At 47.2% G+C, this 27187-nt stretch overlaps 1 protein-coding gene across 1 annotated transcript; it reads right to left on the reverse strand.

Annotated features, from left to right (window-relative positions):
• Window positions 1-3255: 3255 nt before the first annotated feature.
• On the reverse strand, window positions 3256-18370 carry SPHK1 (sphingosine kinase 1). The gene is made up of 5 exons (XM_069952513.1): window positions 17777-18370; window positions 12500-12646; window positions 10869-10963; window positions 10675-10790; window positions 3256-7039 (listed from the first exon to the last, which is right to left on the reverse strand). The coding sequence occupies exons 1-5, from the start codon at window positions 18171-18173 to the stop codon at window positions 6283-6285; spliced, it is 1512 nt and encodes a 503-aa protein (XP_069808614.1). The 5' UTR covers window positions 18174-18370; the 3' UTR covers window positions 3256-6282.
• Between the last annotated feature and the right edge of the window lie 8817 nt (window positions 18371-27187).

The raw sequence follows: 27187 nt of genomic DNA on the forward strand, positions 1-27187 counted from the left end.
TGCTGGTGCGGCTCCTCCAGTTCTCTGTATACATCTGCATTGGGATTCATCAGATCTACAGCAAGTATAACCCCAAGAACAGCGGTCGTATGGAAATCAATGGGTGTTGCGAGTAAGCAGTTTGTCCTATGGGTACCTGGGCAGAGTTTATGCCCATGGGTGGTGGTTAATCAATCAATCAATCGTCTTCTTGGATTCTGATTGGGGATCTGATGACCCAAACTGACAGCGATCAGTCAAGGTCTATGATATGTCTATGTATGAGCTACTTTCTATCAGAATCTGTGTCACCTTATGCCACGATTTGTGTTTGGTATCACAGCTCAGCTCTGTCCCATTAGTTTCAGTAGAGCTAGGCTATAATACCTAACACAAACCATGTACAGGTATATAACACAAGGGTTCATTTACATCCTTGCCAATAAAGTTCCTCATAGACAAGTTTATTTTGGTGCGCATATTACTGACCTTCATCCTGGACTATGGGTCTGATGACCTCCACAAGTGTCAGGCTGGGCCTTGTATCCGGAATAGAGATGCCAAAATGCGCACCAAATACGTTTGTCTATGGAGAGCCTTAACTTGTGTTCACATGGTCAGGTTTTTCTTCAGGAATACATTTGAAGAGCGATGTAAAGAAATCTTCCCTTTTATACCCGGTCTCAATCTATGATCCTGGCTTTGTATTCAATAAATTATAAACCTGAACATATGAACATATATGGCATCATTTGAAAAATTTTACATTACAAATGATCTCTTGACCAACAGTTTGGCCTTCAAGAATGAACGAATCCAGCAGTAAAAATCCATCCTGCCTGGCTCTTATCTCCAATGTCGTCATCTGTCGGTGGGGAGTCCGGAGGCCCCCATAGATGACATACTGTCAGCGGCAGATTCGACTGACTTCATACTAAAGTGTTTGGGGCCCTTTAAGACCTAAATCAGATTACAATAACTCTGTACACCGTTGCTTGTTGACAAAATAGTGAAGCTTGCAACCTGACTGACTCATCATAAGTAATTGGTAGAGATGAGTGACACTTGAGCACGCTTGGGTCTATCTGAACCAGAGTGTGAGGTATTTGATTATCAGTGGCTGAAGAAGTTGGATGCAGCCTTAGGAAGTCCTGGAAAACATGTATACTTGACTTTTTTTTTTTGTGCCCAGGCTGGCTTGAACATGAAATAAAAGAAACATACCCTATGCAGTTTTTTTTTGTTTTTTATAAAGGGGTCTTTATCAAGTCATTGAAAACCGGGACATAAAGCAAAATGGCTAAATGTTGTAGGAGACTTCAGCACGGCCCTACACATTCGGCCTCTATAGCCCGGGGGGCATTTTTTCTATGTGCAATCCAGCTAGTACTAGAATTGTATAGGAATTACTAGTTCTGGCCCTGTGACTAATATAGGAGAGGAGCGTACGCACACATGTATTTATTATACCGTCTGAATAACCTACAATGACTGCTTTCAATGATATAAGCTGCTGCCTGTTGCTGATATGTGAAAGGCTGGTGGGGTGAGCAGAGTATATAGAATAATGTAATAATTATCAGAATTCCCTAAACCTGGATTTCTAAAATTATATACAGGGTGCTCCAAAAGTAGGTGGACAGTATGTGTAATCGGGGGAGATTTATGAAACATGGTGTAAAGTGAAACTGGCTCAGTTGCCCCTAGCAACCAATCAGATTCTACCTTTCATTTTCCAAAGAGTCGGTGAGGAATCTGATTGGTTGCTAGGGGCAACTGAGCCAGTTTCACTTTACACCATGTTTCATAAATCTCCCCCGATTACACATACTATCAACCTACTTTTGGACCACCCTGCATATAATTTGTCTGTGAATCTTGACCAGATGACAATCTCATCATAAATTGCTGTATATATCTGACTTTTAAGAGCAGGTAGGTAAGTACTGCCATGTGTTACTGAAGTGTTACTCCCAGCTGACACACTGCTGTTTTATGCAGTTCTCTTTTTCTACACACTTTGGATTTGAACCCATACTGCACTGTGATTTATTCAGTGAAGGAAGGAGAGACCTCATTCAATCTTGTAATACCATCTTTGGAACAATCTGATACTATTAGACACTCCTGCATAAGAACACACAAAGAAAACACCCAGGTCTGCTGTACTGCTGAGGGTGTGTGAATAGTGCTCGGGTGGTGGAGCATAGGAGGTTACGCTTCTCTAGTAACACACGACTCTTTGCCATTCTAGTTTCGGCTAATTGTTACCAAGTATCACTCATCTATAGTACAACACCCAAGCTGGTTTATGGCATTGCTGTAGCAACTATTGCAAATACAGAGACGTGCGTCTAGTGGATGCAGCCAGTCTCCGGCCTCCATGTCCTGAACAACTCACAAGTAGACTAGATGGAGCAGGTGGTCTTTTCCTGTTGACAATCTATGTTTCTTATAAAATATTCAACAGACATAGTGCTAACAATGCCAGATACTAGTGATATAGAGGGGTCAGACACAGGCCCAGATTTATAAGCTTTGTAGCAGCATCCGCGCTTCTGAATATTAGCAGCCCCACAGCAACTACCCACTTAGCCAGTGACTGCAGCTGTATCCTGACCCTTATTCACTGATTGGCTGAGCTGGCACTTCTGAGTGGGTCCGTGATATCACAGGATAGACAGCCCGGTAAGGAATCATGAGCGGTAATGATGCACTGCGGGGGGGGGAATGAAAACGGGTAAATAGGACTTATGATCCCCACCACCTATCCCCCCCTGGATTTTTCACTGTTGCCCAGAATACCCCCTTAATTTCTGTAGCAGCCATAGCTCACGCACACTCATAGCCTGCTGCAGCCATAGCACAAACACACACAGCCTGCTGCAGCCATAGCACACACGTATGCGCACACACAGCCTACTGCAGATATAGCACATGCGCACTCACAAAGCCTGCTGCAGCCATAACGCATACACACACAAAGCCTGCTGCAGTCATAGAGCGCGCACACACACACACACACACAGCCTGCTGCAGCCATAGCACACGCGTATGCACACACACAGCCTACTGCAGTTATAGCATATGTGCACACACACACAAAGCCTGCTGCAGCCATAACGCATACACACACACAAAGCCTGCTGCAGCCATAGCATACGCATACACAGCCTGCTGCAGTCATAGCGCACACACACACAGCCTGCTGCAGTCATAGCACACTAAAGAAAAACAAGTCTCTCAGAGAGAAAATGCCATATTTACTGCTGGATACTTCTCCTCTGTATTACACAGGATATCTTTATATTACATTGCTGCTCATATACAATCCTCCAGCTTCTAGGAAGAGAACAGCACAGATCTTCCCCCACACAATGGACTCTTCCAACTCAGAAACAAACTGCCAAAAAGTGACCGACAACTTTCCCTGACCGCCCTTATCTAATAGGACCAGTGCTTTATTACTGATATATGGAGAAAAGGTCCTTAAGATTGATAGAACATAAAATATATGGAGTAGCATTCATAAAATTCCTATGAAAACTCAAATATAAAATTTTGAAAGATTTTTTTTTTTTTTTTAAAGGTGGAGACATTTTTTTCTGACTCCAGCCAAAACTAGCTCTAAATCCACAGCCCTGCTGTGCAGTAGGGGCATATAAGCGGGTTAGTTTTGTCTAACCTTCGGATAGTTCTCCTTTAAGGGGTCCTGTTTTTGCTCTAACATTGCTTTAACAAAGTGATATTTTTATATACATATGTACTTCCCTTTAGTGGCAGCAGTAAGGAGTGACATGGCCCCCTCTGCTGTAGAAAAGAGAAAGTCCAACAGCACTGGTATGCTGCACATGTACTGTATATTCTTATATACAATAGATGGGGAGAAGAAGAAGCTAGAACAGAGCAAGAGATCGGGAGCTGCAGGGCTTAGAGTCCTATTACACGGAGCAATTTTTAACGATAAACGATCGCAAACGAGATTGTTTATCGTTAACCTGAAATCGTTCACCAGATTACACAGAACGATAATCGTTAGATACGATCGTTATTATGATCGTTTATTCCTTCTGATCCCAGAAAAACATTGAACAATGTGCAATCACACTGAACGATTAGTGAAAAAAAACACGGAACTTGAGCGAACGAACGTGGAATTACAGCAAACTATTAACGATAATTTTAGGTTCAGATCTAAATTAACGATCAACGATATACAAGCGATTTTTCGATTGTTGCCCTCAATTACACAGAACGATTATAGTTTAAAATTGAATGATTTAACGATTTTTTCATACGATGATCGTCCCGTGTAATAGGGCCCTTAGAGTCCTGCAGTTCCCAACACAAACAGTGGTGGCAGCAGAGGGGGCAGTGATGCCACTAAACGAAAGTGCATGTGTATCTACAAAAGTGTGTGGGTGTGTGTTACAAATGTTACAAATGAATATAACTTTATTATAACACAATTTGTTTGTCTCTGTAGTACCCCTTTAAATAATAAAACAACCCTAGTATATGAGTTCTATACTGAATTCCATAAGAACAGTTTGCCGTAATAATCTACAGAATTTTATTCCATTCAGAGAATCATTAAAAACATTAACATGTAGCCAGTGGCGTAGCTACCATAGAGGCAGGGTAGGCAGTTGCTATGGGGCCCGTGCAGGAGGGGGCCTGGGGGAGAAGGTAAGAGGGAGTGTCCTTCTGCTTAACTCCTTATGTACTGCAGTGTATATACACGCAGTGCTTTGTGTTGTGCGTAGGGGAGGGGGGCCCCTTAAAATTTTTTGCTATGGGGCCCAGTGAACCCTAGCTACGCCCCTGCATGTAGCCAATCACTATAAGATAACTATAGAAGCAAGGACTGTGCATACTTATGTTGAAATGGTCTATGTGAGTACTGTATATTTGTTGTCAAAAAAAGAAAACCTAGTTTCCCAGCAACCCCCCCACCCACACACACACAAAAAAACACCATTGCCAACATGCAGCGGCCCATTGGTGCACGGGTTTGCCAGCAAATATGTCCAGCGATTGGCTGCTGCATTTTGTGGTTTACCCCAGATAATATTCCCTCCTGTTCTGGACCATCTACGACAAGACCCTGAAATCCAAATGGTTGTGAGGGGATTACTGAGAACTAATACAAAGGGAAGGTGGAGTTTTCTTTAGCTAGTAATGAATTCCACTCATGTTTGGATGCATGTCTGGTTGGTTCCTTTAAGCACGGTCTCCACTTTTACCCACTGGTGCAGATTTACTATTGCAGGTTCTTTTCAATACTATGGTAGCTGCTTTAAGGGGTTGTCCAGTAAAAAACTATTTCTTTCAAATCAGACGCTTTCATAAAGTTTTATAGATTTGTATTTTACTTTTATTTAAAAGTTTCCAATGTTCCATTACTTATCAGCTGCTGTATGTCCTGCAGGAAGGGGTGTTTTCTTTTCAGTCTGACACAGTGCTCTCTGCTGCCATCTCTGTCTGAGACAGGAACTGTCCAAAACAGTACAGGTTTACTATGGGGATTTGCTACTGCTCTGGACAGTTTCTGACATGGACAGAGGTGGCAGCAGAGAGAACTGTGTCATACTGGAAAGAAAACACCACTTCCTGCAGGCCATACAGCAGCTGATAAATCTGGGAAGACTTGATATTTTTAAATAGAAGTAAATTACAATTTTATATACATTTCTGAAACCAGTTGATTTGAAAAAAAAAAAAAAGATATTTTTGCTACATAATCCCTTTAAATGGAAACTGTCAGCAGGTTTATACATACATGTACCTCGAAGAGAAGCAGAATTCAGCGATGATACTATCTTTCGCGTTCTTTCTAATTTTAAAGCCAAAGGAAATATGTAAATGAGCTCTTTTGGTGCACTGGGGACGTTTCCTGGCTCCCTCTGCCCTACAGGCACATAGCAGCAAGTTTGTACGTAACAACCTGCTGTTAGTTTTCCTTTAAGTTTGTATAATGTAAAAATTATAATTTTTTTTTCTTCATTTGCTGTGCTTTTTCGAGGTGTTTTCCTTTAAGAGACTTCAAGTAGACTAGATAGGGCCCTTTCTAATTCGTCTCTTCAAAGTAGAAATTAAAACCTACTCGCAGCTATTTTAAGTTTTGGAACAAAATCTTAACTGGGTCTCACTATAATTACCTGGGGCTGTGGGTGGCAATGGGAGTTTAAGAATCCATTCCCATTTGTTGTCTCACTGTTTCTACAGAAGCTTCTGTTCTTATGGTTGTACAGCCCATCTGTTGTTGGTTACCCTTTGTATGCTAGTTGGTGTATCGGCATATTATGTGCCTAATGATACTACACGCCCCAAACCCCGGTGAATTTGCCCTTGTATTGGACTGCAGTCTATGACCTCCCCATCCACTGTCATTATGCCGGTACTTTCAGATGGTTCGATCCTAAATGCCACCACCGGAACATGAGTCAGATGTGGTATCTCCTGGTCTAGATGAGTTCCTTTCTCCATTGCCATAAATAGCTTAATAAGAGTTGTCCGTGAGATTCTGGAGGTGGCATAGAACAAGTGAATATTACCTTCTCCGGGACCTATGACCATAGGTGCTGTAAAGTGTTCAGCCCCTAGATGAGACTGGTAGAGAGCAAGGACGAGAACAAATTGGTCTTCCACTGTGTGCCAGTGACTTGGAACAGACTGGTCCAATGGTACCAATAATGAGTCTTCCAAAACTGGTGACTCCATACTGTCTGTTGAGGGACTATTCACAGAGTTAGTAGAGTGATCAATGTCCGGGCTAGTTTCCTTCTCTGCTGGGAGGTATGAAAGCCGTCCTCTGTAGGTTCGCAGCGCAGTCAGGCGAACAAAGGTGCCGACCGAAAAACGTGCGTAGCCCATAAACCTGTACTTCTCGCTTTCTATGTCAACATCTGAAATAAAGCCCCACGCCAAGCTAAGGAAGGAGAAGATCCTCTGCTGGGAGGCGGTGGTCAGAGACACTATGTCCAGTGGAACAGGATGGCCCTTACACAATATGAAAGCACAGTTGTTGAGAAGTTTGGTTCCCGTTACCTGTTGGTGTCTGCAAAATAAAAGGAAAGGAAAATGAACACTTGTATATGTAGAATTACCAGGTCTAATAAATAGAATTATATATAATGTATAGCCAACACAAGATACTGTTCTCTTGTATTACTGAACACCAGAGATATACTAAAAAGAAAGGAGGCCCAGTTGTGCAGGAAGTCTACAGGTATAGGCGATGTTTGGCAAATAGTGAATTACCGCATCAAGGAAGATGGAAGTCATAGTAGGCGTAACACAATACTTTTGTTTCCTCTCAAAACACATAATCCTTTGATTAAAAGTATTGTGTTACGCCTACTACGACGCCCATCTTCCTGCATGCAGTAATTCACTATTTGCCGAACAGCACCTATACTTCCCAGACTTACCGCAAAGCTGGGCCTCCAGGGTGCCAAGTTCTTCTGAACACCTGAGAAGCCATTTGGTCTGGACAATACAAGGAATGGGGAAGGCTAATGCCGTGTTTACACAGAACGATTAATTTTCGCAATAGCGATCGCATTTGAGCATTAATCGTTCCGTGTAAACAAAGCGACGAGCGAGAAATCGTTCATTTTAATCTTTCAACATGTTCTCAAATCGTCGTTTGCTAAAAATTCGCAGATCGCTTCGTGTAAACAGTCTTTCAAAGATTCACTCTATGTGAAAGATGGGCATTATGGGCAATAACGATTTTTCTTACGAATTCTCTAACGTTTCATTCGTCTAAACACTGATCGTTATAAAAACCAAATCGTTGCTTCAAAATCGTTAAACGATCGATTGGGCGAATTATCGCTTCCTGTAAACGGACCATTAGCGCCAAACATCACCTGATCCCATTAAAGGAAAAGTCCAGTGGATTATAAAATCCTGCAGCCGACAGGGGTAAATTGATTACAAGTACTAACTTACCTCTCCCCGTGCCTGCGGTGAGTGGCAGGACTGGCCACAGGGTCCCCGGCACTGACACATCACAATCCAGCTGATGGACTGGCCGCTCAGCAAGTCAGTGACGGGCTGGACACGGCTCCAGTCACTGATTGGCTGAGCGGCAAGGACAGGCAGCCCTCCACCCCAACCCACAGTCGTGACGCCAAAACAACTCAGGGAAAAATGCCTTCCAGTGGGGTGCCCGAGGCTGCACAGCACTATACAGGGCACTGGGAGAGGTAAGTACATACTTGTAATTAATACCCCCTGCCTGCTGACGGCTTTTGTAATCCACCAGACTTCACTTTTAAAAATTGCTGCACAGCACTATACAGAGCAGGGTCCCATCCCCCCAGGGACTGTATATTCTGATAATGAGGGTGGGGGTTGGTGCCCATCACCATTGCTGCTCTCTCTGCTAGACTATCTGTTCTGCTTCTTTTTGACCGTATCTCCATGATTTCACAAAATGTTCATAAGTAGGTTGAGCCCCCGGTCGTGATATGTTATTATATATGTATAATGACCTCCCATGTGTCTTTTTCCAGCCAGGATCAGCATAGGGGTAAGGTCAGGAGTTCATAAACTGCTATACAGTGAGGACTTGCTGTCCCATCTGTTATCGGCCACCTGTATACGTCCCTGGGGAGTCAGATTACTTTTAGGGGAGGTTTATCCTCCTGCTGCTGCATTCGGCCCCATTGTCCTAGATATCCATGAGGGCTTTACAAGTATCATCAGTATCGAAATACAATGAAGGAGGTATTGTTAGAATGACCTATTGTAAGGGACCAGTGGGGGCTGGAGTTTATATACCTGGGGCAAAGAGACTGAACAAAACATCTGTATTTAAGGGATGGGGGCCTAAGACTTCTATCCATATAGAGTAGATTAGACACCCCGTAACATACACAATGGGGAAGAGAGTTATCATCTCAGAGCTCAGCGTGAGTCAGCAAAACTTCTTTACACAAGAATCTGGGACTTTTTGCTGATGTACGCCCTGCCCACTGATAGGCAGACAGGGAGCATGGCATCCGTCTGCACCTGATTTACCATAATTTAGGCCTGAGAGCAGGTGTATATTATTATTACGGCATAAATCTACACCAGTACAGATACGCCAATGTGGAAGTTTGAAAAAGTAGAACTATAGCCTCGGTAAAAGGGGTGACCAAAATTGCCTAAACTGTAAAGATCCTATGTGCAAATGGAGGAAACTTCCAGAAGGCCAAGTCTCACTGGAGCATTTCACCACTTCCCACTGGGTTTATGGCAGAGTAGCCAAAAAGAGACCTCAGAAGAAGACACATAAAATGACAAAAAAAGCAAATACAAGACTCTCTATCGTGAAGCATGGTGATCAAGTGCGCTCTGGACCTCAAACTGGGCCGACAAGACAATGACCCAAAGCACACAGCCAAGACAACACAGTAGCGGCTTAGAGCGAACACTAACTGTCCATGAGTGGCCCAGCCAGAGACCTCACATGGACCAAGTGAAACATCTCTCATCCCCATTCAATCTGACAGAGCCGGAGATGATTTACAGAGAAGAATTAAAGAATTAAATCCCCAAATCCAGATGTGCAAATTTTGTGGCATCATACCCAAGACGACTGGAGTCTGCAAGAGCTTCTAAAGGTGCCTCAAACCGATAAAGGGGTCGGTATATTCTTGTCTTTGCTAATTTATTGAAAAGAAAAAAATGTAAATCCTGCAAAAAAAATTTTTTGAAATATGAAAAGATTGAAGACTTTCTGGAGGCATTGTACATCCAGAGATCAAATATCTGTGCTGGTCATCTACTCTCACAAGAATAGCCCCACTTGTGGTACTGGTGATGTGTGTGGTAGGGATGCATGCACATAAATTCAGTAAAAAAAAAAAAAAAAAAAAAAGTCCCGGCACTCACCACTGCAGTAGAATCCGTAGCTTTTTATTCAAAAGTTCACATGGCCATAATACATACACTTCATGCAGGACGTGTTTCGGCAAATGTCTTTTCTCATGTGACTAAAGGCTTATTCGTATTTTCTGTATTCTACGGACGCTACAGATGTGGAAGCCCCGTAGTGGAGTCTCCCCGCCCGGCATGATGTATCAGTATTACGCTGGGAGCGGGGAAAGTGTTTGAATCTTCACAGCACTGTACTGACACAGCCGTGCGGCTGCTTACTTATATGTCACCAGCTTATCCACTTTACAGAGACTGATAAATCTTTGTGAAAGCACAGAGATTCTCCAATGGCCCATTCTGGCAGAGGATCCTGTTGCTAGATAAGCGCCCCATGTACTGTTTGCAACAGTACATGGGTATACTATGTATACGCTCCTGTCAGGATCCCATAGGAGGCAAGGTAACGTATATTCTCGTAATAATGGTTTTACGAAAATATACGTTGTGTGAACATAGCCTTAGGTTGTATTACCACATTTGCATTCAGAACATGGCCGATACCACGTTCCCTTTCTTCCCCAATATCAGCAACAATGTGCGACTACTGGTGAAGGGGAGGGGGATTTAGTCGTGTTCCCTTCACATACTCCAAGCACAAATGTGGAAACACAACCTCATCATTACCAATCTGACAATAGTGGCCCATTTATTCAGTGGGCACCCCATAATGCTTCCAGCTCTATCTGATAGAAGTTTCAGATGACGAGACCTTCTTATTTCTCTCGATCATGTACAAACAAATTGGCTCCAGTCTCTTACCCCGAATAATGATTGATAGATGCGGCCAGTGCATTCCCTGAACCACCTGGCAGGACACAGAGAGGTTTTTTAATGGCCCTTACCCAGTCTGGTCGCTCCATTAACCCATTAATCACCTGCAACCAAAACAACCAATTAGACGTACGGATCAGAGATAAAACTTCTATCTGAGAAATTCGGCTTTGACTAAATACCTCAAAGACCAATCCGTCCCCTGACATCACCACTATGACATCCCAGGCCGACAGATCCTGCTCCCGCACCAGTTCACGCGCTTGATTGGGTCTCTCTGTGGATTTTAAGGGGCATTAACAAAATTAACAAAACAGCCTTTTATAATGGGTTTACACAGATGGATTATTGAAGCCAAAGCCAGGAATGGATTTGAAAAGGAGAGAAATCTCAGTCTTTCTAATGCTGGAATAACCCCTTTAAGGTATTTTAAATGCCAAATTCAATCCACCACTCCAGATAAAACCACAGACCTCAACCAGATCCCTAAATATAGACACTGGACCCCAATATTTATTGACACCCCTCATTAGACCTTTTTTAAAGTGTGATCGGCAATGGGAAACTGGCAGCATGAATACATGCATATCAGTGCTGTCACTTTACACCTGACCCCTGGTTGTATCTGCCAGGTGAACGCTGCACATATTGCTCAACTTCAACTTTGCCTTTGAACTTTTTTTTTTTCTTCCCCAACAGGCGTGCCAGTACCCGCTAGCGCCATTCACCTCAATGCCCTTTTTTTATTTTATGTTTTTGTCTGTTGATTCTGTGTGTGTAATGAGTCTAATAAAGATTTGTAAAAATATTCATGTTGTTATCTGACTTTTAGTGCAGCTGAAACTTTTCGTAGGCGATACACCTGAGGGAATGTCTGTGCTTGCTATAATTTATAAGCATGATAATCACCGGGCCGTGCAGATCACAGTGGTTGTTCCATTAATCTGTACTTGTTCTAGTTGTAAAAAAAAAAAAAAAGAAAAATCCTCAAAATTACAGTACTACTTTGATGTTAAAGGGGTTTTTCATCCCATTTTTTTTCCTCTTTCAAATCAACTGGTGCCAGAGATTTGTGATTTGCTTCTATTAAAAAGTCTCAAGTTTTCCACTACTTATCAGCTGCTGTATGTCCTGCAGGAAGCGGTGTATTCTTTCCAGTCTGCCACAGTGTTCTCTGCTGCCACCTCTGTCCATGTCAGGAACTGTCCAGAGCAGTAGCAAATCCCCATAGAAAACCTCTGCTAATGATATTAATACATAGGTCCCAATACTGTTTCACTACAAGGCACTGACAAAGTAAATGAAAGAGCACTCTAAACATGTTAACTGTTGGCACTAAAATCAGTGCTTATAGACTTTCTCTTTTGTAATTTGTTATTTAAAAAAAAACTAATAAAAACTGGACTGGAAAGAATATACCACTTCCTGCAGGACATACAGCAGCTTATAAGTACTTGAGATTTTTTTTAATAGAATTAAATTCCAAATCTCTAGCACCAGTTGATTTAAAAGATTTATTTTGTGAACTACCCCTTTAAAAAAAATAAAAGGACAGACTTTTCGCTTGTAGTTAGCACATGCTGACAGGACAGATGCCATGATAACAGCCTTGGATGCTTCATTCATTTGGTGATGGAAATATCATGTTAGTCATCGTTACTGATGACCTGAATGTCAGGGTCTGTAGAAACATCCAGTACCTGGTCACTGCAACCAATCTCATACGCAAAGCGTAACAGAGACCCACCTCAAGGTCCAAAAATACACTGATCTACCCTGTGAATCACCCCGCACGGCCCTGTCAGCACCTCACCTGTCACCAGCAGGGTAAAGTGGGCATTGGCCTCTGTTAACAAGGGCATCACATGGGTCTCAAAGAGAGTGAATGCTTTTCCAGTTCCTCCATGGGGATTCAGCAGCACCAGGAAGCGGGTTGTAGCGGGAGAAAGGTGCGGAGGACCTGCGTGTAAAACAGACAAACGATCAGTTATTACGTATACAGCATTATCATGTGTCACTATTAGAGATGAGTGAACCTGGAGCATGCTGGAGTCCATCCGAACCCGAACTTTCGGCATTTGGTTAGCGGTGGCTGCTGAAGTTGGATAAAGCCCTAAGGCTATGTGGAAAACATGGATATAGTCATTGGCTGTATCCATGTTTTCCAGACAACCTTAGAGCTTTATCCAAGTTCAGCAGGGTTCGGGTTCGGATGGACTCGAGCATGCTCGAGGTTCGCTTATCTCTAGTCACTATGTTATAAACCCCCTTATTAGGGGATATCCAGTCTTATAAATACATGGCCACTTTCTTTTAGAAACAGCACCACTCTTGTCCTCAGTTTGGGTGTGGGTTTTGCAGCCCAGTTCCATTTAGGTGAATGGAGCTGAATTGCAATACCGCTTACAACCTGGGGAACAGGGGTGGCGCTGTTTTTTTTGCAAAAAAAGTAGCTGTGTTTTTTCTAATCTTGGATAATCCCTTAAAGATTTTCCGTATAACCCTTACACAGCCTAAATCCCTGGGTTCACTTTATAAGAAAAATCTGAATTACTAGACCTTCTTGCTTATATTATGGAGGGAATACTGGGAAGATGTTCTACAAGATTGAAGACTTCCTCTAAAAAATTGGTTTTTATTATTTATTTTTTTTTAATACCCAATTTTTTTTCTAGTTTGGCTCCTAGATTATAAGGTTATTGCCATGAGATGGTTGCCAAAGTGGAGGTTTATGGTAAATGCTATGGCACTCGCTGTTTGTCTAATAATCCAAGCAAAGAACTAGAAAACACAGAGCTGATGACAGCAATAAAGAAGTCCTATGAGATATCCATGCCCCTTTCCCATCTCCCAAGTCATCACAAGCTGAAGTCTATGGCCGGCATTTCTCCATGTGACGCCATGACACCTACTGAACTATTTCATTAATTAATTTATTTATTATTTATTTAATTCAAGTTTTAAAGATTTATCACTTACTTCTATTTAAAAAAATGTAAGCCTTCAAGTACTTATCAGCTGTTGTATGTCCTGCAAGAGCAAGTGCTGTATTATGGTGCTCTCTACTGCCACCACAGTCCATATCAAGAACTGTCCAGAGTGTAGAGGTTTTCATAAGGATTTGCTGCTGCTCTGGACAGTTCCTGACATGGACAGAGGTGGCAGCAGAGAACACTGTCAGACTGGAGAGAATACACCACTTCCTGTAGGACATACAACAGCTGATAAGTACTGGAAGACTTCATTTTTAATAGAGGTAAGTTACAAATCTGTATAATATTCAGGTGCCAGTTTAAAAAAAAAAAAAAAAACAACTCCCCCCCCCTTTAAAGGGTCTGCTGGTGCCAGATATCAAAGTACCATACTCTGATAGGTTAGAGCTATTCTGGCAGTATTTAGTGGAATTATACAATATTAGGCTGGTGGTTTTAATGCTATGGCTGATCATTTGTAAAAAGAAAATTTTCTCAGTCTGGGCGACCTACTATACGCTATCCAGATACCAGTGAACATTAGAGGTAAGGTTTGGGGCAAGGCCGGTGTCAGCAAGGCAAGTGTCGGGGCCCAGAGAGGGAGAGGGGCCCTGTGTTCTAGAGACTACAGATGATCGAACATCGGAAAATCTTAGGTTCTATAGAACCCGAACCTTGTCGAACCTTCCACATTTGATTCCCGATGCCTTCCAGGCCCGTGGGGAAGGAGGAGACAGCCCAGGTACCTATTACCTAGGCTGAATCCCGGAATTCCAGGCGGTACCCTGCTGTCTCCTCCTTCCCCACGGACCGGGAAGGCATCGGGAATCAAATGCGGACGGTTCGACAAGGTTCGGGTCCAATAGAACCTAAGATTTTGCGATGTTCGATCATCTCTATTCTAGACCTTCATAAGGAGAGAAAAGGGTGAAGGACCTGATCACATGACCTGAAGGTCCTCAACCTTACAGCGTGGAGATCAGCCTGACAGAGAGGAAGAGGAAGGCAACTGAGCTGTAAGTGCATAGTGGATAAATAGGGGGCCCGCTGAGGCTCTGTCGCCCGAGTGCCGGCCCTGGTTTGGGGCTCTGTAAAGTGTCCCTCCCCTTATCAGCTGCGCACAGCTTGCTTCTTCACAGGAACAACACAGTCTCTACAAATCTCATTGAGAAGACCTGTCTATCAGCTCTTACAGGGCACTTCCACTCAGATTATCTCTACACACAGATGTAATTAGCATGCCCATGTACATACAGCATGAATACCAATCCCGGACCATGGTGCTTTGCAGCATACACACTACTACAAGCCATGGGGGCAGGGAAGTGACCACTGCACTCTTCTTGTATGCGGTGGTGGCGGTGGTCACAATGCATCCAGTGCTGCTATGTCCCTTTTCCTGTATACTTAGCCTCCTTAATCTGCTTTTGCCTTCAGGATATGGGGACATGATCAAAATAGCCAAATAGGTGAATGTTTCTCAAGGTACAGAACTGGACTCATTCCGAAAACTAATTAAAAAGTCTACAATAAGGAGAAGTGTCGCGGAAACGCAATGGCTTCATTATCAGATGCCATTATGTAGCGCAGAGCAGGAAGAAGGGGTTTACACCCCCAACGTTTTTGCTGTGGGAAAAATAGGACAAAAAAAAACTCCAGCAAGGAACTATTTTCTTTCAAATCAACTGTTGTCAGAAAGTTATATAGATTTGTAAATGACTTCTATTAAAAAAAAAAAAAAAAATCTCAAGTGTTCCCATACTTATCAGCTGCTGTATGTCCTGCAGGAAGTGGTGTATTCTTTCCAGTCTGCCCCTGTGTCCAGAGCAGGAGAGGTTTTCTATGAAGATTTGCTGGTGCTCTGGACAGTGGTGGCAGCAGAGAGAACTGGAAAGAATACACCACTTATGCAGGACATACAGCAGCTGATAAGTACAGGAATACTTGATTTTTTTTTTTTTAAATAGAAATAAATTACAAATCTATATAACTTTCTGGAACCAGTTGATTTGAAAGAAAAAGATTTTTGCTGGATAACCCCTTTAACTAAAAGTAATGACCAAAGTAGAACATGTGCAGTCAGTCACATAGCGGAGCCCTCTAAATAGCAGTACCCAGAGCCATTCACCACCAAACAGACCCCAGTATACAACCTACAAAAACCAGAAACCCACATATTTATCCATAATTATTCATTAAAATAGATACAATAGAAATATACAGTGGGAATTATGCTCCAATGAATGATCAGTGGCTGAAGAAGTTGGATGTATCCATGTTTTCCCAGACACCCTAGGGCTGCATCCAACTTCTTTATGGTGCCTTTACACAGAGAGATTTATCTGACAGATTTTTGAAGCCAAAGCCAGGAACAGACTATAAACAGAGAACAGGTCATAAAGGAAAGACTGAGATTTCCCCTCTTTTCAAATCCATTCCTGGCTTTGACTTCAAAAATCTGTCAGATAAATCTGCCTGTGTAAACGCACAATTCGCCCCATGAAACATGTTTCATGTTCCTGAGGGTTTATGCATATGGCTATAGTATGGCTCAATTTAAAGGGGTTATCCAGCGCTACAAAAACATGGCCACTTTCCCCCTACTGTTGTCTCCGGATTGGGTGGGGTTCCATTGAAGTAAATGGAGCTTAATTGCAAACCGCACCTAAACTGGAGACAACAGTAGGGGGAAAAGTGGCCATGTTTTTGTAGCGCTGGATGCAGAAATGTAATATGGCTTCCCATGTCCTGCACATCCATATGCCTCAGGTTTTATACAGAGGTTTGTTTCAGTGTGTAAAGTAGCATTGTTTTTAGGGTAGTCCAATGGACTCTTTACAGCAGTACATGGAGTCTGTACAGCTCAGCAGTGTGTATGGGCCCTATAGCCGTCTAGTGGAAATGTTCATTGTGGGTGGAATGTGCTCGGACCTGTCACACCTGTCTGTGCGCCGTCCACCTGATGTGGGTTGCACCTCCTGTGTGTCACCTGTACACAGGTCAATGATCTGGATGCAGGTCACTGATTCACCGCTGTGCAAATACAAAGTGTATGTGGCAGAGTGACAACCTATGACGCAGACGGCGGAGCAGGGATAATTTAGCATTGATTAATATTACAGCAAACACAATGATGGCGGCGTAGAGTCCAAGCACTGAACACTGCAACCAGGAGGAACAACTAAACAGCAACATCTCCTCTCACATCATACTACCACCACTACTACTTATAATAATATAAATGTATGGTCTTTGTATTATAATGTAGCCCCTTCCCTTATTCTGCTACACCCCCAGGCACAGGATGGCAGAGGAAACATCTATTCCCACACTATAGTCACAGCTCGTGGCTGATACTACGCCCCCATGTGGATGTTCGGAGCTGACCTTAACTTCACTATTCCTATGGCAGTCAAGTAGTTTTACCAAGCGGTTCCACTATCTGCACTAAGGCCATAAGGGCGACCGCTGATAACCCTACCTACAGGATCAGGAAAAACCTCCTCTGAGCCTTTAACCCTTTAATGGCCACAGTCCATAACGCTTTGCTGTCAATCCCGCGGACCTAGAAACTATCCCGGGCTGTGTGTTTGGTGCGCCGGCTGCTAGGGTACAGTGACTGCAGCAACCTGTGTCCAAGTTACAGTATAACCTAGTCGTATACAGGCGTGAGCTAATAAATTATTAAGTATGTCATAAAGTTTTAGGACAGTGATCCCTTGGAGATCCTTTAAAAATAGTAGAGGTGATAGGTGAACTCGACTATAAAAAATAATATTTAAAAAAAAAAGTCAAAACCTGTCTTCTGTGGTCACACCGCAAACAGCAAAAAAAACCAGGACAGCACTTTTTATGTACCGCACAATAGTGCAGTAAAAAAAAAAAATTACAAATAAAAAGTTTAATCTGCTCCAACACAAACAACAACAAAAACAGCTGTTTTTCAGGCCCTTTTTTTTAACGTTTTCTTTAAGTTTTTTACTGTAACTGTCAGAGACACTTGGGCGCTCACTATGGGCGCATATGTTCCTTCGATAATTAGTAAATCTGGTTACCTACGGCCGCCCTGATGGGTAGACATAGATACCTGGCATATACCCTATAGGAGGAGGACTTACCTTGCTCATCAGACAGCTGGCATATCTTCTGTGCCCATATCCTTGCCAGGTTTAGGTTCTGCTCTCTGTCCCTTGAAGCCTCCGTCCGGAACGTCCTGGACAGTCGCTGTCGGTACGTGGCAGCACCCAGTAACCCTCGAAGAGGGTAGAATATGACTTTGAAGTAGCCCCCTATGTCTCTGGGGTCTTTACCCCTGAAGGCACGACAGCTTATACAGTCAGATAGATGGAAGGATGTCTGTGAGGACCCAGGGGAGGCAGCCGACAGGCTCTGGATCAGCAGCTGTGTCCTGGTCAGCAGCAGGGACAGGGCATTGCCATCTTCAGGGACCTGGGAGAAGGTGTCACACAGGATAATGTCAGTAGGGACTCGGGATAAATCATGGGCTTCCCCCATCTTCAGACCCTGGAAAGACTCAAAACTGCAGAAATGTGAACAGTGTCATAAGTAGAAGGGATATAGTAGTGTCCAGGTGATGAGCGGCATAGACAGAGGGAGGAGAAGGCAGCAGCGGATAAGAGTATAGCAAAGGAAAAGTCAGTAAAAAAAAAAGCAGAGGGAGAAGAAAAGCAAGTCCAGCCTGCTCCCCCGCCTGTCAGTGCACACTGACTCCTGTGTGCCAAGAGTACATACTAGCCTGCACCCTCGACTCCCTGCTGCCCTCTAGTGGGGAAACTGCATACAATCAGGTCTGGCAAAGACTCACCTGTGCTGCATGAGAGGCCACAGATGACTGTGCAGGGGCTCAAATACAACACTGTATTATTCTAGCTGTGCTCCAATCCTTGTGTTTTCTTTCAAAAATTTTCAACATGTTTTTGTGGCAAAAAAAAATATAGATAAATAAATTGTAAAAAAAAAAAAAAAAAAAAAACTTTGTACAAATGGCCGAAATTCTGTCAATTTTTTGAAATTTTTTTTGTTTCTAAATTTATGGCTCATTTTATTGCCGTCCAACGCGTTCATACAGACATATATGACGTATGTTACACATAGGAGTCCTATAATATAGTGGCAAATATTGGACTACACAACTGAGCTCTTGATTTTTTATTTTTGGATGGCCATTATTTTATTTGTATTTTATACTTTGGTTTGCCAGTCTAAGGTTATACCCTGCAAGGGCCCTACAGATGTGTGATTGTGTGATTGTGTGCCCATATGTTTTTAGTTTAGTTTTTAACTGTGCAATTATATTTGTCTAAGTAGTATCAGCATTTAGGGTGTACTCTATTAAAAAATCTACAGTATTCCAGTACTTATCAGCTGCTGTATGTCCTGCAGGAAGTGGTGTATTCTTTCCAGTCTGACACACTGCTGCCACCCCTGTCTGTGACAGAAACTGTCCAGTGTAGTAGCAAATCCCCATGGAAAACCTCTTCTCTCCAGACTGGAAAGAATACACCACTTCCTGCAGGACATACAGCAGCTGATAAGTACTGGACGACTTGAGATTTTTTTATTAGAGATAAATTACAAATCACTGTCACTTCCTGGCACCAGTTGCTTTGAAAAAAATTTTTTTTTCAGGAGTATCTCTTTAACACCTACCCATTTATGTATATATGATTCCCTTTTAGACCTGTAGTATTCACCACATAAATACATATATAAATAAATAGTTTTTTTTTTGGAAAATCACCTTGAAAGCCAACTCATTTTCGTTAGAATTTCCCTCTTAATTTCTGGGTACGGTATATTGTTGTGCACATAAGTCAGAGATATGTGTTCACACCTATGCTGCGATTAAGGTCTGAAAAGACCGAAACGCGTCAGAAATTATCAGGTTTTTATCGTTTGTTACAAGAGGGAATCAGAACTGGACAACTGGGTGCTGGATTATTCCTTGCCGATTGTTGTGCACTCAATGTATTGGTGTAAAAAATAAATAAATAAATATATATAATAATCGGAATGTGTCTCTTACACAAAATGGGGTCCTGGGAGGTCGCCCCCTGCAGGTGGGGGCGTTTCAGGGGCAGAACTGCATCTAACAAGCTGAATGGCAGCTTGCGGCTCTTTTTCCATGGTTATTTATGACATAGGGCTCTGGGCAGGACTGACCTGTGGTTGGTGACACTACAACTCCCAGCATGCCCTGAGAAAGCTGTCAGAGGATGTTGCTGTAGTTTTGCCAGAGAGCCATAGGGTTAAATCATAAGCAGAAGCAGCATGAGTAAGAGGGTTAGGGATGGGGTATAGGGATGTGACCATGAAATTGGGGCATTTAGGATTTGGTGACTACACCTTGACTGGTAGCAGCTGTGCTTTCTGTGGTGTAATGGGGGGGGGGGGGGGCATGTTATATTTAAAGGACTAAAAATGACCCTCTGTAAAGGTGACACACAGACAACACAAGGCAGCAAATATTTTGATATGTGGATAATTACCTGGGCCTCAATGCCAACCTCCATGCAATTCTGAGATCATAAGTAACGATTATCGTTCCATGGAAATGAGTGAACGTTTTCGTGTCTTTCGCAATAGCGGTCGTTTGAGATCGTTAATCGTTAACGATTATGCGAACGATAATCGTCTGGTGGAATAGGGCCCTAAGGGTCCTATTACACGGAGCGATTTTTAACAATCAACAACTAATGATAAACGATCGCAAACGAGACTGTTTATTATTAACCTGAAATCGTTCACCATATTACACAGAACGATGGTCATTAGATACAATCGTTACTATGAAAACAATGGGCAATGTGCAATTACACTGAACGATTAGTGTAAAAATGCGGAAATTGAGCGAACGAACGTGGAATTACAGCGAACGATTAACTATAATTTTAGGTTCAGATCAAAATCAACGATCAATGACATACAAAAGATTTTTCGATTGTTGCAATTACAGAGAGCGATTATTGTTTAAATTCGAACAATATAATGATTTTTAGCACGATAATCGTCCCGTGTAATAGGGCCCTTAGACTGGGGCAGGGCCCCCTCCTTAGAGTGATGTGCCCCCTTCTTGGAGCGATGTGCCCCCTCCTTGGAGTGATGTGCCCCCTTCCTGGAGTGATGTGCCCCCCTTCCTGGAGTGATGTGCCCCTTCCTTGGAGTGATGTGCCCCCTTCCTGGAGTGATGTGCCCCTTCCTTGGAGTGATGTGCCCCCTTCCTGGAGTGATGTGCCCCCCTCCTTGGAGTGATGTGCCCCCTCCTTGGAGTGATGTGCCCCCTCCTTGGAGTGATGTGCCCCCTCCTTGGAGTGATGTGCCCCCTTCCTGGAGTGATGTGCCCCCTCCTTGGAGTGATGTGCCCCCTCCTTGGAGTGATGTGCCCCTTCCTTGGAGTGATGTGCCCCTTCCTTGAGTGATGTGCCCCCTTCCTGGAGTGATGTGCCCCCTCCTTGGAGTGATGTGCCCCCTCCTTGGAGTGATGTGCCCCCCTCCTTGGAGTGATGTGCCCCCCTCCTTGGAGTGATGTGCCCTCTTCTTGGAGTGATGTGCCCCCTCCTTGGAGTGATGTGCCCCCTCCTTGGAGTGATGTGCCCCCTCCTTGGAGTGATGTGCCCCCCTCCTTGGAGTGATGTGCCCCTTCCTTGGAGTGATGTGCCCCCCTCCGTGGAGCGATGTGCCCCCTCCTTGGAGTGATGTGCCCCTTCCTTGGAGTGATGTGCCCCCCTCCGTGGAGCGATGTGCCCCTTCCTTGGAGTGATGTGCCCCCCTCCGTGGAGCGATGTGCCCCCTCCTTGGAGCGATGTGCCCCCTCCTTGGAGTGATGTGCCCCCCTCCTTGGAGCGATGTGCCCCCTCCTTGGAGTGATGTGCCCCCTCCTTGGAGTGATGTGCCCCCTCCTTGGAGCGATGTGCCCCTTCCTTGGAGTGATGTGCCCCCTCCTTGGAGTGATGTGCCCCTTCCTTGGAGTGATGTGCCCCTCCTTGGAGTGATGTGCCCCCCTCCTTGGAGTGATGTGCCCCCTCCTTGGAGTGATGTGCCCCTTCCTTGGAGTGATGTGCCCCCCTCCTTGGAGTGATGTGCCCCCTTCCTCGAGTGATGTGCCCCCTCCTTGGAGTGATGTGCCCCCCTTCCTGGAGTGATGTGCCCCTTCCTTGGAGCGATGTGCCCCCTCCTTGGACTGACGTGCCCCCTCCTTGGAGCGATGTGCCCCCTCCTTGGAGCGATGTGCCTCCCTACGTGGAGAGATGTGCCCCTTCCTTGGAGTGATGTGCACCTTCCTTGGAGTGATGTGCCCCCCTCCGTGGAGCGATGTGTCCCCTCCTTGGAGCGATGTGCCCCCTCTTTGGAGTGATGTGCCCCCTCCTTGGAGCGATGTGCCCCCTCCTTGGAGTGATGTGCCCCCCTCCTTGGAGTGATGTGCCCCCCTCCTTGGAGTGATGTGCCCCCTCCTTGGAGCGATGTGCCCCCTCCTTGGAGTGATGTGCCCCCCTCCTTGGAGTGATGTGCCCCTTCCTTGGAGCGATGTGCCCCCTCCTTGGAGTGATGTGCCCCCTCCTTGGAGTGATGTGCCCCCCTCCTTGGAGTGATGTGCCCCCCTACTTGGAGTGATGTGCCCCCTTCTTGGAGCGATGTGCCCCCTCCTTGGAGTGATGTGCCCCCTTCCTGGAGTGATGTGCCCCCCTCCTTGGAGTGATGTGCCCCCTTCCTGGAGTGATGTGCCCCCCTCCTTGGAGTGATGTGCCCCCTTCCTGGAGTGATGTGCCCCCCTCCTTGGAGTGATGTGCCCCCTCCTTGGAGTGATGTGCCCCCTCCTTGGAGTGATGTGCCCACTCCTTGGAGTGATGTGCCCCCTTCCTGGAGTGATGTGCCCCCTCCTTGGAGTGATGTGCCCCCTCCTTGGAGTGATGTGCCCCCCTCCTTGGAGTGATGTGCCCCCTTCCTGGAGTGATGTGCCCCCTCCTTGGAGTGATGTGCCCCCTTCCTCGAGTGATGTGCCCCCCTCCTTGGAGTGATGTGTCCCCTTCCTGGAGTGATGTGCCCCCCTCCTTGGAGTGATCTGCCTCCTTCTTGGAGTGATGTGCCCCCTCCTTGGAGTGATGTGCCCCCCTCTTTGGAGTGATGTGCCCCCTCCTTGGAGTGATGTGCCCCCCTCCTTGGAGTGATGTGCCCCTTCCTTGGAGTGATGTGCCCCCCTCCGTGGAGCGATGTGCCCCCTCCTTGGAGTGATGTGCCCCTTCCTTGGAGTGATGTGCCCCCCTCCGTGGAGCGATGTGTCTCCTCCTTGGAGCGATGTGCCCCCTCCTTGGAGTGATGTGCCCCCTCCTTGGAGTGATGTGCCCCCTCCTTGGAGCGATGTGCCCCTTCCTTGGAGTGATGTGCCCCTTCCTTGGAGTGATGTGCCCCTCCTTGGAGTGATGTGCCCCCCTCCTTGGAGTGATGTGCCCCCTCCTTGGTGTGATGTGCCCCTTCCTTGGTGTGATGTGCCCCCCTCCTTGGAGTGATGTGCCCCCTTCCTCGAGTGATGTGCCCCCTCCTTGGAGTGATGTGCCCCCCTCCCTGGAGTGATGTGCCCCTTCCTTGGAGCGATGTGCCCCCTCCTTGGAGCGATGTGCCCCCTCCTTGGACTGACGTGCCCCCTCCTTGGAGCGATGTGCCCCCTCCTTGGAGCGATGTGCCTCCCTACGTGGAGAGATGTGCCCCTTCCTTGGAGTGATGTGCCCCTTCCTTGGAGTGATGTGCCCCCCTTCGTGGAGCGATGTGTCCCCTCCTTGGAGCGATGTGCCCCCTCCTTGGAGCGATGTGCCCCCTCCTTGGAGCGATGTGCCCCCTCCTTGGAGTGATGTGCCCCCTCCTTGGAGTGATGTGCCCCCCTCCTTGGAGTGATGTGCCCCCTTCCTGGAGTGATGAGCTCCCTCCTTGGAGTGATAAGCCCCCTCCTTGGAGTGATGTGCCCCCTCCTTGGAGTGATGTGCCCCCTCCTTGGAGTGATGTGCCCCCTCCTTGGAGCGATGTGCCCCTTACTTGGAGTGATGTGCCCCCCTCCTTGGAGTGATGTGCCCCCCTCCTTGGAGTAATGTGCCCCCCTCCTTGGAGTGATGTGCCCCCTCCTTGGAGCGATGTGCCCCCTCCTTGGACTGATGTGCCCCCTTCCTGGAGTGACGTGCCCCCTCCTTGGAGCAACGTGCCCCCTCCTTGGAGTGATGTGCCCCCTCCTTGGAGCAATGTGCCCACTCCTTGGAGCGATGTGCCCCCTCCTTGGAGCGATGTGCCCCCTCCTTGGAGCAATGTGCCCCCCTCCTTGGAGCGATGTGCCCCCTCCTTGGAGCGATGTGCCCCCTCCTTGGAGCAATGTGCCCCCTCCTTGGAGCAATGTGCCCCCCTCCTTGGAGTGATGTGCCCCCTTCCTGGAGTGATGTGCCCCCTCCTTGGAGTGATGTTCCCCCTTCCTTGGAGCGATGTGCTCCCTCCTTGGAGCGATGTGCCCCCTCCTTGGAGCGATGTGCCCGCTCCTTGGAGTGATGTGCCCCCTTCCTGGAGTGATGTGCCCCCTCCTTGGAGTGATGTGCCCCCCTTCTTGGAGTGATGTGCCCCCCTCCGTGGAGTGATGTGCCCCCCTTCCTGGAGTGATGTGCCCCTACCTTGGAGTGAGCGATGTGCCCGCTCCTTGGAGTGATGTGCCCCCTTCTTGGAGTGATGTGCCCCCCTCCTTGGAGTGATGTGCCCCCCTCCTTGGAGTGATGTGCCCCCCTCCTTGGAGTGATGTGCCCCCCTCCTTGGAGTGATGTGCCCCCTTCCTGGAGTGATGTGCCCCCTCCTTGGAGTGATGTGCCCCCCTCCGTGGAGTGATAAGCCCCCTCCTTGGAGTGATGTGCCCCCACCTTGGAGTGATGTGCCCCCTTCCTGGAGTGATGTGCCCCCCTCCGTGGAGTGATGTGCCCCCCTCCTTGGAGTGATGTGCCCCCCTCCTTGGAGTGATGTGCCCCCTCCTTGGAGTGATGTGCCCCCCTCCTTGGAGTGATGTGCCCCCTCCTTGGAGTGATGTGCCCCCCTCCTTGGAGTGATGTGCCCCTTCCTTGGAGTGATGTGCCCCCCTCCGTGGAGCGATGTGCCCCCTCCTTGGAGTGATGTGCCCCTTCCTTGGAGTGATGTGCCCCCCTCCGTGGAGCGATGTGTCTCCTCCTTGGAGCGATGTGCCCCCTCCTTGGAGTGATGTGCCCCCTCCTTGGAGTGATGTGCCCCCTCCTTGGAGCGATGTGCCCCTTCCTTGGAGTGATGTGCCCCTTCCTTGGAGTGATGTGCCCCTCCTTGGAGTGATGTGCCCCCCTCCTTGGAGTGATGTGCCCCCTCCTTGGAGTGATGTGCCCCTTCCTTGGAGTGATGTGCCCCCCTCCTTGGAGTGATGTGCCCCCTTCCTCGAGTGATGTGCCCCCTCCTTGGAGTGATGTGCCCCCCTTCCTGGAGTGATGTGCCCCTTCCTTGGAGTGATGTGCCCCCTCCTTGCAGCGATGTGCCCCCTCCTTGGACTGACGTGCCCCCTCCTTGGAGCGATGTGCCCCCTCCTTGGAGCGATGTGCCTCCCTACGTGGAGAGATGTGCCCCTTCCTTGGAGTGATGTGCCCCTTCCTTGGAGTGATGTGCCCCCCTTCGTGGAGCGATGTGTCCCCTCCTTGGAGCGATGTGCCCCCTCCTTGGAGTGATGTGCCCCCTCCTTGGAGCGATGTGCCCCCTCCTTGGAGTGATGTGCCCCCTCCTTGGAGCGATGTGCCCCCTCCTTGGAGTGATGTGCCCCCTCCTTGGAGTGATGTGCCCCCCTCCTTGGAGTGATGTGCCCCCTTCCTGGAGTGATGAGCTCCCTCCTTGGAGTGATAAGCCCCCTCCTTGGAGTGATGTGCCCCCTCCTTGGAGTGATGTGCCCCCTCCTTGGAGTGATGTGCCCCCTCCTTGGAGCGATGTGCCCCTTACTTGGAGTGATGTGCCCCCCTCCTTGGAGTGATGTGCCCCCCTCCTTGGAGTAATGTGCCCCCCTCCTTGGAGTGATGTGCCCCCTCCTTGGAGCGATGTGCCCCCTCCTTGGACTGATGTGCCCCCTTCCTGGAGTGACGTGCCCCCTCCTTGGAGCGACGTGCCCCCTCCTTGGAGTGATGTGCCCCCTCCTTGGAGCAATGTGCCCACTCCTTGGAGCGATGTGCCCCCTCCTTGGAGCGATGTGCCCCCTCCTTGGAGCGATGTGCCCCCCTCCTTGGAGTGATGTGCCCCCTTCCTGGAGTGATGTGCCCCCTCCTTGGAGTGATGTTCCCCCCTTCCTTGGAGCGATGTGCCCCCTCCTTGGAGCGATGTGCCCCCTCCTTGGAGCGATGTGCCCGCTCCTTGGAGTGATGTGCCCCCTTCCTGGAGTGATGTGCCCCCTCCTTGGAGTGATGTGCCCCCCTTCTTGGAGTGATGTGCCCCCCTCCGTGGAGTGATGTGCCCCCCTTCCTGGAGTGATGTGCCCCTACCTTGGAGTGATAAGCCCCCTCCTTGGAGTGATGTGCCCCCTCCTTGGAGCGATGTGCCCCCCTCCTTGGAGTGATGTGCCCCCCTCCTTGGAGTGATGTGCCCCCCTCCTTGGAGTGATGTGCCCCCCTCCTTGGAGTGATGTGCCCCCTTCCTGGAGTGATGTGCCCCCTCCTTGGAGTGATGTGCCCCCCTCCGTGGAGTGATAAGCCCCCTCCTTGGAGTGATGTGCCCCCACCTTGGAGTGATGTGCCCCCTTCCTGGAGTGATGTGCCCCCCTCCGTGGAGTGATGTGCCCCCCTCCTTGGAGTGATGTGCCCCCCTCCTTGGAGTGATGTGCCCCCCTCCTTGGAGTGATGTGCCCCCCTCCTTGGAGTGATGTGCCCCCTTCCTGGAGTGATGTGCCCCCTCCTTGGAGTTATGTGCCCCCCTCCTTGGAGGGATGTGCCCCTTCCTTGGAGTGATGTGCCCCCCTCCTTGGAGTGATGTGCCCCCCTCCTTGGAGTGATGTGCCCCCCTCCTTGGAGTGATGTGCCCCCCTTCCTGGAGTGATGTGCCCCCTCCTTGGAGTGATGTGCCCCCCTCCTTGGAGGGATGTGCCCCTTCCTTGGAGTGATGTGCCCCCCTCCTTGGAGTGATGTGCCCCCCTCCTTGGAGTGATGTGCCCCCCTCCTTGGAGTGATGTGCCCCCTTCCTGGAGTGATGTGCCCCCTCCGTGGAGTGTTGGGTTATTCTTCGAGTGAAGCTATGTACATTACGGAACCTGTGTGCGTTGTCTGTTAGATCAGTAAGGGGCAGCTGTTATATATATAAACACAAGAACATAAGGTGGAGAGATGAGCGGATTTATGGTACTAATATTATCTCTGCAATCCACTCATCAGCCTGCCGCTCCTCCCCGGGTGCCTGGAAAAGCAGGATCCAGTCCTGGAAAACTGGGAAAAGTTTCCCAGGATTGGATCCAGCTTTTCCAGGCACCCGGGTAGGAGCGGCAGTCAGTTATAAGGCAGCCG

The sequence above is a fragment of the Dendropsophus ebraccatus genome, chromosome 14, assembly GCF_027789765.1.
Source record: "Dendropsophus ebraccatus isolate aDenEbr1 chromosome 14, aDenEbr1.pat, whole genome shotgun sequence".
NCBI lineage: Eukaryota > Metazoa > Chordata > Amphibia > Anura > Hylidae > Dendropsophus > Dendropsophus ebraccatus.